This window comes from Crassostrea angulata, chromosome 5 (genome assembly GCF_025612915.1).
Source record: "Crassostrea angulata isolate pt1a10 chromosome 5, ASM2561291v2, whole genome shotgun sequence".
Taxonomy (NCBI): Eukaryota; Metazoa; Mollusca; class Bivalvia; order Ostreida; family Ostreidae; genus Magallana; species Magallana angulata.
The window spans coordinates 56,862,473-56,878,190 of NC_069115.1; the positions used below are offsets into that span (position 1 = coordinate 56,862,473).

The 15,718-nt window shown below is 33.8% G+C and overlaps 1 protein-coding gene across 1 annotated transcript in view; it reads left to right on the forward strand.

Annotated features, from left to right (window-relative positions):
- LOC128184499 (uncharacterized) overlaps window positions 1-15,718 on the forward strand; it is a 62,832-nt gene that overhangs the window by 25,297 nt on the left and 21,817 nt on the right. Inside the window, 6 exon segments of the mRNA XM_052854015.1 lie at window positions 417-602; window positions 1,560-1,836; window positions 1,839-3,170; window positions 3,850-4,034; window positions 8,010-8,475; window positions 9,254-9,649. Coding sequence (XP_052709975.1) covers window positions 417-602; window positions 1,560-1,836; window positions 1,839-3,170; window positions 3,850-4,034; window positions 8,010-8,475; window positions 9,254-9,649 — 2,842 coding nt within the window.

Consider the following 15,718-nt stretch of genomic DNA (forward strand, 5'->3'; position numbering starts at 1 on the left):
GGATCATATACACTGTATGTATACGCAATTTCAAATTCTAAGTGGAATTGAAAGATATTTATGTAGAGGCTTTTAGACCTTTCTTTGCAACTGGTAAGTTGCTTTTTGTAATGGTTTATCGATACTACTATTTCAAAGAAGCTTACGATGCAATTGGGTTATTGTATAGAGCTCTTATTATCCACCAATTTTTTTTTAGAAGTACCCTCCATATCTCCTCTTTTTTCAGCTAAAATCAAATTACAACTGGTTATGATCCCTTGTTGCAATTGATTATAAGACAAAGATTTGATGTGCTCATATTGACAAGTTAAATAGGCTTATGTTTGAGAAAATTTTAGTAAAGGCAGACAGAAAAACAGTTCTGAATATGTAAAATATAAACACTGATTTTTAAATTTTGGTTGGACCTGTAGGTTCGTATATTGGTGACTCTACGACAAAAACTAGTTCCTGAGGAAAAACTACGCACAGCTGCTAGTCAAAAAATATCTCGAGGTGCCGAGAGGCTTAGTGGTCTTATGTTTGAGGTAGAACTTTCCAAGTTAAAACTTCTGGACGGTGTGAACCTGTTGAAAGCCTGCTGTAGGAGACCATTCACGGTTGGTATGTTTTTATCATCAAGAATATTTTTTAGCATATAAAGTATTTTTGTTTTCAATGTTTTTAACTCAATCTATTATATTGTTCAATCTTTAAAGCTTATCTGCTATATTATTTGTACAATTAATATTAAAGCATTTAAATAGTTTTTTTTAATCAATTTTTTCACTGCCTTTCCAATTTTTGATATATGATGTTATGGTTTGTGTGTAGTTCTTTTGAATTTAGACCTATTTGTGTCTTAAAGTGAAGTAAAGTTAGTCAGTTGGGTGGCTAGCATTGCTTAGGTGACTGACTGACTTACATTAAATTAAATATGCTTCTTTGAATAAGAGTTGATGTTTTAAAGAAAATTTGGAGCGCATGGCTCAGTGGTCGAGGTGATGGACCAGTAACCCAAAGGTTGCTGATTCAAGTGATGTTATGTGTTCTTCCGAGCCGTGCCCTTAGACAAGACACTTTCTCTTCATTGTCTCAGTCCACACAGCTGAAATTACTCAGTAGGTACTTGGTTACACTGGAGTTAATCTGTGATGAACTTGTGTCTTATTCAGTATTCTTATTACTGATTTATAATTTATAAACTCTCAACAGATAAATTATCTACAGCCCACAGATCTTGAACCTCTATTCTCATGGACAATTTCAAATTATGATATTCAAGCAGTAGTAACGTAACCATTACCAATATAGGCCTTGTACACCCCAAACAAAAACCCTGCATCATACGAATTATTATTATACTGTAAAAGTTGTTATTTACGCTGGTGGTAAAGTATGCATTTTTGGAATTAAATACGTAGATGTATCATTTACAAACAAAAGTATTGCTTTTTTTATCATACACGTAGGGGTATTTTTCGTGGTTTTAAATTTACCGCGTAACTATATTGTAAATTTCCCCGACGCGTAAATAACCACTTTACAGTACACTTTATAACAAATTTCTGTTCCAGCCTGCTCCAGATAACGAGGTCTGTCAGAACATTGTAAACTTGTGCGGAGGAAGTCCTCTAGCCATTAAATCTGTGGGGGCAGCCGTCAGGAGTGGAAAGGTTATTGCAGAAATGTTGGCCAAAAAACTAGAGGATCTCCCAGATCTCGACGTAGAGAGCAATTGTCTCGCCCAGACTTTCGATACTCTGGACAAATCCAAGCAACACCTGCTGGTTAAACTGCATGTATTTGGGACAACTAAATTTGATTTGGCATTTGCAGCCTTTGTTTTAGGTGAAAAAGTATGGATGAAGAAACACCGATTGTTTTTGGAACTAGTCTCAACATGATTTACTTGAAGAGTCGACATTTTGTGGAAGTTGACGACCTGCAGAAAAAAGAGACGGATGACATAAAAACAACCTCCAAAAGTGCAAAGTATTCGTTACATCCACTAGTTCACAAGTTTCTCCTCAAAATTGCTAATCAGGTAGGATTTGAAGAGCCAGTAAATGAAGCCAAATCTTTATTTGTTGCATATGTAGAAAAGAAAACCAACCAAATTTTTGAATACTTTGAGAAAAACTGTATAAAAGCATGGAAAGAATTGAAAGATTTTAAGGTTCACTTAAAGACTTACTATGAACTGATTCAGAAAAGTTCTCCAGAGTTCTTGAACAAAGGGTCGCGCACAGTGTTGACGTGCAAAAGAGTATCAGAAGTTGCAGACCTATTTCTGGAGGACTATTACAAGTTTAGATTATTACAAAAGTGTATTGAGCTGTCAAAGGGAGATGAAAGAAAATTCTTGGAAACTGCTCTTTGGCAAATACATTTTAGTAAGAAATATTTTGAAAGTGACCGAAATGAAATAGCAGGAGAGGTTTTAAATTGTGTACTAAATGAGACTCTACAGAATATATCCCCTGACTTAAGCTCTGACGAAGTGGGTCAACTGGTTGAGGTGGCAGGAGCAGCGTTTTATCTGGCTGGAAAACTATGTATCGAAGACAGAAAATATGTTGAAGCAATGCATTATTTGGAAGACACAAAACAACTTTGGAGCAACAAGCTAGAAAAAACTGTAAGGAAGAAATACAAGATTGATCTGGCTCTGGTGTATAATTCTCTTGGGAAAGTCTATGCCAATATGACTCCTCAAAACCTCCAAAAATCCAAATACAACCATCTAAAGGCATTTTTGTTTGCATACAGAATATCAGATAATTTTAACAACATGGATATACCTTTGTACATCCAGAATATTGGAAGATGTTTATACCAGGAAGGTCTAGAACTTGAAAAACTTAATAAAAAAGAGCAAGCGAACCAGAGCTTTCGGGATGCTGAAACCTATTTTCGCCATGCTATGAAACTTTTTGAGCATTTCAAGATGGAGAAGTTTGACATTTATGCCGATGTCTTGAGGTCTCTTGCTTATGCAGAAATGAAGTTAGGGCAGATGGGGCTTGCAGAGGACAACATTTTAAAATGTTATGAGCTTCGAAAGAAGATCATGTCCCCACCACATGAAGCCATCACACTGACGGTGCATGATGTGGCTACGGTGAGGATCGAGAGAGCCATCTACTTGTACTGGGACTACTTTGAAAATAATCGGGGAGATGAGTGTAAGAAACCAGAAACAAATTTTATATGAAGTTAGTGGCTGGGTGGTCATCAAATTACCAATCAGATTAATCTTTCATTTTTTAAATAGATTTTGTAGATACAAACTATTATTTAGTAAAGCAATAAATACAAATATTTTTTCCCTGAATTTGAATTCTTAAATCAATTTTTGTTAGTTTGCGAGAGAAATAATTGAGGTTTGTAAGACCTTCGTATTCTTGAATTTTTTTTCGCTCAAACCGTTCTAGCTTTGCTATAAAGGTGTAATGACAACTCAAGAAAATTGTTTTAAAAGTCATCGCAAACAAGTTTATATCTGTTGAATTGCGATTTAACGTCATGAATAAAAGTTGATTTACAGTATTTTATTTAATTTTTATATGGAACTCTTCTTCTTAAGTACGTTAACAATAATATTTAGTCTAAAAATAGCCTCAACCATCCAGCCAAATCTTGGTTAAATTGTTTTAATAAAAGAAAAAAAATATATTTGCTATAGTCATCTTAAAGAACACTTGAATAAAGAATCTTTGAAGTACTTTTAAAGAATAAAAAGCTATAATTGCCTTTGAAAGTAATAGCACTAGACAACATTAAAAAAAATTAAATGACTATGTGTGAGCAAATTGAACTGCATGCAGTAATGTATTTACCTTTTTCATCATTTCAAAATTTCAGATGCTTCTTTTAACAAGTTGAATCATGAAGTGATCGATAACTATGATTATTTGATTGACCTCATCAAGTTAGGGGGCCTGCCCAGGAACTACCCCGAGTATCCCAGTATGAAGAGGTCCCACATCTGGGCTCTGACACAAGTCAAAGAAACCAAGATGATAGAAAAGGCCATCCAATTCTATAAGGTAACCAAAAAGATTGATATATCCAATCAACTTTTTGGCCCATTATATCATGGCCTTAAATTGTTATAACAGAGAGGGGATAATTCAATATTATAATAACCAGCAGTTCGTTCTTTAATGCCTCTTAGTTTATATTTCAAATTAGTTGTAAGGAATTATAATGAATATTTCATTTTTTCTCTATTTTATTTTTCTTTATCATAGAAAAAGTGGATAAGGGGATATCTCGGATGAGATATATTTATCAGTAATGTTACTATATTCAAGGATATCTTTGATTAATTGTTTGTTGTCAGTGCTTCATTGTTGATATCTCAGTCTTGTTACTACAGTGTAGGAGGATATCTTTGATTAATTGTACGTTTGTAGTCAGTGATTTATTGTTGATATCTCATTCATCTTACTACGGTGTAGGATGATATTTTTTGATTAATTGTTTGTTGTCAGTGCTTCATTGTTGATATCTCAGTCTTGATACTACATTGTCTGATGGATTATTTGTTGTTAGTATTTCATTGGTTATATTGCATTCTAATGTGTTTAGTATTAGAAGATATCTCTGATGATATATTAGTTTTCTAGTGTTACAGTGTTATAACTCTTACCTTGAAGTTGGTATCTCAGTCATTGTGACCATTGGCAACAACAATTTTCAAACTATCATGATAAATCATGGGTTTAGAAATGGTCCCTCAAGATGAATATACTAGTAAATTTTATCTGTATACAGGTCCAGTGTTTATGGTCATTCATTTAAATGTCATTAACAATTAACAAATTTGATCAAATTTATTGTTTTTTGTTGTTGTTGTTTTTAGCTCACCTGAGCTAAAAGCTCAAGTGAGATATTCTGATCGCATTTTGTCCTTCGTCCGTCTGTCTGTCCGTCTGTCCGTCCGTCCGTCTGTCCGTCTATAAACTTTTTTACATTTAAAACTTCTTCTCTAAAACCACTTATCCAATTTCAACCAAATTTGGCACAAAGCATTCTTATAGTACGGCAAATATCAATTGCAGAAATGAAACACCTATCTTTATTCAAAGCTGGGAAATCCTCGAGACTGTAGAAAAAGGGGGGTGCATTTTAAAAAATCTTCTTCTCAAGAACTACTGAGTCAAATTCAACGTATTTAGCATAAATTATCTTTATGGGAAGGAAAATATAAATTGCAAAAATTAATGGCTAATTCTGTTTCAAATTTGAGTAATTTACAAAAATGATAATAAGACGGAGAGAATGAGGGTCAATCAGTTTAACTTCGGTTTCGGTATTCCATATCTAAAAACCCTCAAAAACCCTCAAAAGCGGCCATTTTGAACGTATAAGAAATGGGTCAATCTGACAAAGATGAATTTGGTTGTTGTGGAACAGTTTGCATGCGAATTGAAAATTTGAAACGTGCAAGATACATTAATGCCGATTTTGTAAAGTAAATTGAGATTAAATATTCCAATGCGTTGACATTTTCACCCTTGACGGTGGTTTTAGCTTGTTTTGATTTTCGTTTCGTTTTCATGAATTACGGTTTATAACTTAAGGGAACTATCGCCTGTATTTTGTCATTTTTACGTATCAATCATATATAGACATCGGAAAGTAAGACAGCTGACTGTTACTTGCGGAAAATAAGATACATTAACAGGTACGGTACTTCAACAACTAAAATACAAATTCTAATGGTAATACGGTATGGTCTTTGCGTAATAGCTGATTACTGCAATGTGTTTTAGGCTAGTTGTAAGTATAAACGGAGATTAATATTGCTGATGGAAATACTAAGTGTGTGTACATGTAGCAGAAACATAAATAATTGTTGGCTCACCTGAGGTGAAATATACAGAGAAACATCTTCTCAAAAATAAATCGGTCAGAAAAGCTGTAACTTGTGTGGAAGCATCCTCAAGTAGTGTAGATTCAAGCTTGTCCAAACCATGATCCCCGGGGGTGGGTACGGTGGGGCTCCAATGGGGGATCAAATTTTAGATACAAATGTATAGAGAAAAATCATTAAAATCTTCTTTGCAAAAACCAGTTAGCCAGAAAAGCTATAACTGTGGAAGCATCTTCAGGTAGTGTAGATTCAATTTTTTTCAAATCACAATCCCCGGGGGTAAGGTGGGGCCATAATCGGGGGTTGAAATTTTTTAGATAGGAATACATAGAGAAAAATCTTCTCAACAAAAACCAGTAGGCCAGAAAAGCTGTAACTTGTTTGGAAGCATCCTCAGGTAGTGTAGATTCAAATTTGTTCAAACCATGATTCTGGGGGTAGGGTGCGGCCACAGTGGGTGGGTCGAATTTTACATAGGAATACATTGCGAAAAATCGAGTTATAAGCAAGATACAGAGCTTTGCGCACAATGCTACTATATGTTTGTACACAAAGCTGAGGTCATGCTTTAGTTTGTTTAGATTTAAATGCAGCTATGCTGAATAGGAAATACCAAGTTTCAAATTCTTAAGTTGAATGTAATAAACTCATGTGAACAAAAACATGACTCAAACCAAGCTATGTATCTTGCTTTTGATTCTACGATTGACACAGAAATTTTGGTTGATCAATAGAAATGTCTTGCTAAAAGGATGATATGCTGTAATTACTTTCTGTTGCCCCTTCTTCAACGATGAATTGCATAAAATCAACACAAATTTTTGATAGTTTTTCGAACACAAGTAAATGAAAACAATGCCTTTTAAACAGTTTCCATAGGCCTGACACATTATTATTATGAGGATAAAAGCATTATCGGTGTTCTTAAAAAATTATTGCAATGGAAAATCATCTTTGTTTGTAAACATTTGTTGTTTTTTAATAAAGATGAAAATAATGGAAGGGCCTTGGTACAATAGAGCGACATGCCTGCCAATACATTAATTTGAATTATAGCTCTTTAACATATGTGACAACATTTTCAGTTAAGTTTATTTTCTTCAATCAAGTGAGTAAGGATATGAAAGGTCATACGAAATGAATTCATGCCTGTATAATTGTATAATGGAAAAGGCCAATTAAATTTTTCAATGTTTTAATTTGAGGAATTGAGCGCATTCATTCTGGTGCATTGAGGTACACTTTTCTTCTTTCACATATAGAATTTTTTGAAATACAATAACTAGCAAGTAGTGGAGGGAGAAAATGTACCTTTATGCTCTCATGTATTTTAATTGTTTTAAGTGATGGGGGGGGGGGGGGGGGGGGCTAAAGTAAAGGGAACTGGAAATTAACCGTGAACCAACAACTGAAAATTTAGTTATTTATATTGCATATGATCTTATTTTCGGTAAAAATGTTATTCATGAAGGTAAATATGTCAAAGATTAAGTATATGCAAAAATAAGTGAAAATTCGGATATTCATTTTTGGTTTATCTACCGAGTGGCCACATGGCACAATATCCTTTGAACGCCCATTTAAAGCCAGTGTTGCTCAGGTGATCGATGTGGCCCATTGGGCCTCTTGTTTGTTTTTGTTTTTTTGTTTGTTTGTTTTTTTTATTACAAAATGCAATCAGAAATTATAATTGTTTAAGTAAAATGTAAAAATTTGTGCATACAATATCGGACCATCAAAATAAAACTCTAACATGAAACATTGAGCGCTGCAGGTCGATGGATTCGTATAATAATTAAAAGCATTAACTATTTCAGAGCTATCCGTAAAATAATATTTCAATTTAGTATTCCACAGTTACATACGGGGCAACTTTAAAGGGGTGCTTTGTTTTCTTTTTTTTAAAGGGTAGGGGTAGGGGTATCTTTGTAGTCCACAGTACCTATTGGATAACCGAAAATCAAATTTTCTATAAAATTTTGATGATGCTTTAAATGTGATTTTCCTTTGTGATTTTTGAGGTTTCCTAATAAGAGACATGCTTTTGTATTTGATACATATCAATACGAGAAAACTTGCATTCTTCTCGGTTTGGATCCCAATTAACAATGTAAAGACGTAAAATCTAATTGTTCACGTACAGGACTTCGAGAGTGGAAAGTTTGAAGAAAAGAGGAAACAGAATAGAAGTAAAAAAGAGACCACGCGGTTTTTCTACACAAACGACGAGTTGCAGACCATGCTAACATCAGGTGCGTCTGAAGGAACTACCGTTTCTGCGTGCTCCTCGTCAGTAAGTTCCTTCCATTCCGATGAGAATGTTTCGAAAAGTCCCAAACCTCCTCTGGTAACAGATACTCCTGTAACAGAAGATTTGGTTTTACGCAAAACTAGGCTGAATTTTAACTACGTCTTCAGGCAGTGTCCAGAGAAAGAGAAAGCTCGATATGGAGACACAAGCAGCGATGATTATTTCATCGAAGAAAATTTCGAAGGCGTAAACATTCTGGACAATTTCAACGCTTGCGAGAACCTCTTCGATCAAGTTCAGAAAATGGAGTGCGATAGTGATGACGATGAAATCGATGAACTCGCTAGTGGAGGGTCAAGTAAGGGAATTTTACTGTTATAGTTATATAATGTCAAATACTTTTAAGCTTTTCCAGTTGTCACCATTTCATTATTTTAAAATGTTGAATTCAGTGACAACTATTTACCACCATACTAGTACTTTGCAATTATTCTATTTTTTTTAAAGTCAATAAATTTTGTTTATATTTCTTAAAGGATACATGTAAAACAAACTGTTTGTTACCAATCTCTTTAATAAGATATAGTTGTGGATTCAGTCAGCTAGTTCTAAATGAAACGATCCTTGCCGAACGCCCTCGCAAATTAATGTTTGTTTATATTATAAAGAGTATCTGGATTTGAAATTCCTGAGAGTTGTTTATCTTAAAAAAACAATTCTCCTTTCTGATCAGATTCCTATTCAAATTAAAATGGCATATCGATCAATTTTTTTAAAAAAAGAATGAAGGTCTTTTTTCCCCATATTATCAGGCACGAACGTTTTGGCCTATTTCGCTTGTAAAAAGAAATCCAGGGCAGCATTTTACAAAGTAATTTACAACAAAGCCGTAAATATTTTCAGTCCCATTGAATGAACTTTGACGAAAAAAATTAAATATATAAAACTATATATTCACAACTATTTCTGTCTATATTTTACTTTCAATAGAACAAAACATTGACTAGTTTGTGATAAATAGGCAGTCAACAATTTCGTCGCAAGTCGTAAGGTTTTGTAAAACGCTGCCAAAGAAGTATAGGACACCTCCATATTGTGACGTAGTTTCTTCCAAAATAACCACTATCTTGTTGCAGTGAGACAGCTAGAGAGAAGAACCAACAATATTTCCGTATCTTCACAGAGCTCTTTTGACAAAGATGACCTAGAAAACAGAAGAAAGCGCTTTGCACGCAAAGGATCACGTGAGAGTTCACTGCAGAACTTCCTGGAAGACATGCTGCTGGAGTCGAAGATCATCACTAAGGGTAGACACTCGTCCTCGTCTTCCATATCCATGGAGATTAGCATGGATGAAGATTCAACATTTGTAAGGGTAAAAAGAAATCCGGACCTGGTGAGTTTGAAGAAGTTCATATATGATCGGTTTGCAGCGAGAGACCAACAGGATTCAAAGAAATCGCAGCAGGAGATCAAGCAGAAGAGATCGAGGATACAGAAGCAGCATTCGACCATAACTGAGGAACCAGCAGGTAGGGGTTGCAAACGAAAAGGACATTTTTTTTTAAAAACTAGCTTTGCAACTGTAACTGAAACGTATAGTTGCAAAGTAAAGTTCGTTGTAAGAAAACAAAGTCCAGTGTCCAATACTAGTACCCGTTCTCAGTGGTCAGTAATAGGTTATGCAAAATTGAACGTGGTTTTTAGAGGGTAATTAGTTAGCCACGTTTCAGTGCTAAAATTTTTCAATTTTTAACACAAGATAAGGTTTTTTTTCTATGTAAAACATGCTGCCTTCATTTAATATAAAAAAAAATACATTATTGTGTCTCCATACGTTTATCAGTTTCTGGCAGACCGTTAACTTTGGCTTCTCTATCACTGCCACTTATTCATGCTTTTAATATTTTCTTTTCAGGTTTAACTGAACCAAATGAATCTACAGCAACTGTTAAGCAAAAGAAATGATTGTGGTTGAAGAAGTAGAATTTAAAAGTTATTTTTTCAATTATTCATAGCTCTCTTGAAACTGACAGCAGACACCTAGCATCGGTTATGAAAAAAAAACGAGGGGAACAGGAGTAGCGCATCATAACATTAACTCCCAATTCACTCTTCATTTATTTTACATTGCCAAAAAGGGGGCGGGGCGACTTTATAATAATTAACTTTTCTATAGGTATGTAAATTTTAGAAAATATTTGCTGCGACAACTAGCCCCCGCTCCCGTCAAAATTACGCAACAACAAGAGTACCGGAAGACTCGGGCGTGTGAACAAACTTGGTTTTGCTGAAATTTAGTTTTTCGGCAGTCCTTTTTCTCATTTTTGGTCTTGCTGCATTTTCTACATTTTCCCGTTCATGTTGATTGTGTCAGTCTCTGTACATAATCTTGGTGCAGTTTCTACAGTCTTCTGTATATAACTGCTTCATTGTCTTGGTGCAGTTTTTACAGTAGTCTGTATACGACTGCGTCAATATCTTAGTGTTGTTTCTACAGTATTCTATACATGACTTCGTCAATATCTTAGTGCAGTTTGTACAGTATTCTGTACATGACTGTGTCAATATCTAAGTGCAGTTTGTACAGTCTTCTGTACACGACTGCGTCAATAGTTTAGTGCAGTTTGTACAGACTTCTGTACTTAACTGCGTCAATATATTAGTGCAGTTTGTACAGTCTTCTGTACACGACTGCATCAATATCTTAGTGCAGTTTGTACAGTCTTCTGTACTTGCTGATTGCGTCGATTTCTTGATTTAGTTTCTACAGTCTTTTGTATGTGATGATTTTGATTACAGATGTGGTATACTGTGTGTATTTAGTCATTACAGTATTAGTATTGATACTTTAATTTATCATTGTGCTGGGCCAGACAAAAGTTTCTTTTTCAGTTTCTGTACATGTTTGCATTAATTATCATTATTTGTCCAAATTTCCAATCATAGAATGAACTACTTTTCTATAGATTCTGTAAATAATCATTTTATCCGAAAATCAATTTGTAGCACTATACTTCAACATACATCAGACAATTTCTAGTAGGACCAATTCAGAACTTTTCCTGGTGTGCCTTATTACTTATTTCCTCCTCTGTACTGAAACTGACCTGTAAATAGGAAGACAATTCTGAGAGCTGTCTGATACTGCTGCCTAATCATGTTTCTGCTTTTAAATTAGATATTATTGAAGTGATTAAAAACACCAGTTTATTTTGCAAGACATTATTTATTCAATGATACAAATACACGTGAAGGGAAACAACGAGTGGTGTTTCTCTTGCACAACTGCAGGCAGCCTCTTACATTAGCACCAAACACTGTAAAAAAATATATATATGATTCATTACATTCCAAAATTGCTCTCAGCTAATGATGATTCTAATCTTTAATGTTGAGAACATTCCATAATACCTATCGATTGATGTGCAGTAAAAGATTAACTAGAACAGGTTTTGAATTTATTTTTATATGTAGATTGTTTTCCTATGTTTTCCCTTCCGCCTTGTTACTTGTGCATATATTTTATGAGTTTTTACTTCTTTACAAAGTGCTCATTAATCAGGTTTTTTTTACTGTTTATGATATGAAACAATTTTTTCTTTGTTTTTACGAAACATTTACTGATATTGCATTTATAGGAAGGTTGTTGTTTTTAATTTTTAAGTGCTTATTAGTTTATTCTTGCAAAATATTTAATTACGCACTTTCATTTTGTCAATAAAAATCTCGCACAATAGTCTCTAATGTGTTTTTCAACGTAGAGATGTCCATATCGGGAGTGTCCGTTGGTAAGGCGTTATCCTACAGAAGATAGGATCGAATCTCCCAGTGATAGGGGTGTCCGTTGGTCAGGCATTATCCCTCAGACGATAGGATCAAATCTCAAAGAGGTTCACATCTCTAGTGCAACACGTCACTATTAAACCAGGAGAAACAAAATTATGATTCCATGTAAATTTTTAGATGGGTCATTTTCGCTGCTAATTGCTGCTATATCCCTTGTAAATGAAATCTGTAGAATTTTAAAATGGCGGCAGACTTTTTAAAATAGTTTCCTTTAATCAAAGACTTGGCTTGCTAATAGACGAGTGCTTGGTTCAGGGAAAGGTTTGAATGGATGATAACAGATTCTGGTACTTGTTGTATCAGTCAGACGATCCGTGAAGAACAACTGTAGAATCAGCCACCGTAAGCCAGGCCCTGGAGAAATAAAAACATTCATTACGACAAAATTTAAAATACCCAAATAATTTATTTCTTAATGACGCAATAGATAGTAACTCAAATATGTAATTCAAAGTCTCTCATTACACAGCAAAAGACAATATCCTTTACTTTCTATGGTTTTGTTTTTGAATCGTCAATTTTTGTCATATGACACTGTCTAATAATTTCCAAACGCAGCTTACAAGACAAATTTGTACATGAAGTGAAAACTTAAATTGAGATTAACGTGAGTTTCCTATTAACTCTTTATCACTGAAATATTGTTTTAATATAGTTCAAAAAAATTATTAAAAAACGTACACATTGTTAAATTTCCTATGTGCAAAAATAAACTGTGGAAATGTTCTTTTTAGGACCCTTTATCTTTAAGTTATTTTCTGTTTTTATTAAATCTCCCTCGATTATAAGTGCACATTTTGCATTTATGCCATTCATTTTAACAAAAGGTACAGTTTGGATAACTGTTCACAGACAAAGTACTGATGAAAAGAAATCGCATTTGCTAAGTGAAATGAGGTGGGGATGAAATATAAAGTATATTACTTTTGTAAAGTTTTGAATAAATTCACTTTAATTGATTAAAGATGATGTCATACCCTGATCATTTTAGTACTTTATTTGATAATCAAACATTTTTAAAAAGGGTAAATAACTCTTGTTGCGAGAAATCAGAACTTTTTAGTAAGTCATGTAAAGAGGAACCATGAGTTATGAGCGAATGACTGACATCATTTCTGACCTCTCGTACATAGCAGAAGCCACCCCCCCCCCCCAACATTATTATGACTTTATAAGCGAAATGAAATTCATGCAGAAATTATGATCCGACTTCATAGAGTAAAGAGTATAATATGAACTATTCATTAAAGGTTCAGATGAAGGACCAGAGACCCTTGGGTAGCAATGATGTATTTATCCAGTTCACGTTTTTCAGTAGCTCACAGCATATGTTGCATCACAACTTCAACATACATTATGAAGGTTAAGAAATCATAATTTCTTCAATATTCTGTTTCAGAACTTTATCACATAATATCATAAACAAATAGATGGAACACTTTAGTATTCAGTGTTTCAAATAAAATAAAACTTATTATTCATATTATTATAGAATTAAACATCCGGGTCATCAGTGATGATAACAAAACATTTACTGTACTTGGAACTATTGTCTCATTCACAAACTTGAAAAAGTCGGTTGCTTCTCATAGAGTAACGTGCGACTAGTTCATTTGAGCACACTAAAATTAACCACTTATGCAGATCCAATAGATGTCAATTATCAATATCAAGGAATCCACAATACTGGTGCCGCTTTCTATGGCCTCCTTATTTGTGAAAAACAGGATTTAAATTTTATTAACGATAACTCATCTCAAACATACAGAGGCAAATATGCTTCATCTTTTGCATAAGTTACAGTTCATGTCGAAGTGGTGGCTTTGGTCGAAAGAGTTCTTTCGAGCTATCATTTTGCATTGTTTATTAGATTTTCTTATTAACCTGAATTCCGATTGAGCGCACACCAGCTAACGCGTTCGTTCTCTTAAAAAAAAAAAACGAAAATCCTGATACATTCTTGCACATGAAATATTATAAATAGCAAGGTGGGTGGTCAACAATTTACCCATCAGGTATGTCTTAAACGTTTAAATATAATATCTTTGGTAATAAAGTATTGTTTTAAAAAAAGAACAAGTCTAGATTGTTTTGCTTTGAAATTTGAATAATTGTTGGGGTTTTTTTTTATATCTTTACAGAGAGCTATTCATCTATAGTTAATAGAGCCTTAAATGGTTATGACCATCCATAATTCTTTATAACTTGCTAAAAATGTAGAAGGAAAAACCTTAGAACTACGAAATTCATATAGTAGAGTGTATTTCTTCAGTTATTGCTTAAAAATACCCAAATGGTGCAATAAAAACACTTTCCTTACCAAAATATGCTTATAGAAAGTAAGTGCAAAAATGTGTTCAAATAGTATGATAGTAATATTCAAAGGAAACTTTGTTTGACAGGATATGCTATTTCATATCCATAATTGATGGAATTTATATGTGCCATTTTTGAAACTATATTTAAAATTTGTTAAGACATGTTCACTCAGACATGTTCCTTGTGATTATCTTTAGCTTTCATAGATTCTGGTAAAAGAAGGTATGTGAAACTTTCGTGTTCCAAAGAAAATATCAGATAAACTACAACAACTATCAGCATCCGCGTTTACTTTAAAAAGAGGCTCCCCAGCAAATTCTATGTAAAGATGACATTATTATCTGTAATGATGTTCCAATTTGATAAATCGAAAATGTAAGAAGTTAACAGTTACCAAGAGATAACCAAAAAAATTATCAACAGTTTACCATCTTTTAGCTCAAATGATTTATATGGTATGGCTGGTCATTGGAAAATAAAACCGCACTTTAAAACAAAACAAGCAATAAGCAGAGTGTTAGGCTGCATGATAAAAATTAAAAAAACCGAATATGTCATCTTTCAATGCTAGAAATCAAGTTACAAGCCAGATACAGAGGAATGAAGTCGTTGTTATGTAAAAAAAAACAAAAAAACTCGAGTCTTATTTTTGTTTTTAAATGATTCATAGTAAAGAAATTGCCATTCTTTGGCAAAATAACGTATGGCAAATGAAATAAACTTAAATGTGTTCATGAATAATGTTATCAACATAATAAAGAAGCATAGATTGAAACTTATACCAATATAACCCAGTCATATAAACAAATAACATGACTCGAACTTTTTTTTTGCAAATAAACGAATTGTAACTCGCTTGAACTCGATATTATACTTTCAAATTTTGACAAAGCATTAAAAATATCCATATTGATCATTCCAGAAAATATTGAGATTAAATTGTGTCAAAGTCCCTTTAATTTCTCGATATTTATCGACATACACAAGGGTTTAAATGTTCATTCAAAAGGATATTTTTTGGGGGCCCAAAGTTTTCTCTTTTGAAACACCTCTTTAGCTTCTCAGGTTTCGATATATGGCTAAAAATTAAGAAGTCTATAGGAATTTTGCATTGCAACATTCATGAAAGTATTCTCGAAGGCCCATGAGTCGTTAGGTCAAACGGCGTGAATTTCTTTATTGAAACGAAAGTAGAAGTTGCCTAGTAAACTGTTGTTTACACGGGGACAGGGGCGCGCTTGATTTTACCAAAAGGCGTACACCGTGTACACTTTTGTAAATCAAGTGCAAAGATGTAGCGTTTAGTTTCTACACCGGGCCGAGTCAGGGGCATGTGTTGTTGGGTGTAGCACTGAAACCAATATGGCGGACGAATGTTATGATGGAAACTTGGAAAATTATTTTAAGTAATGTTAAACGGATTAGAAGCCGCA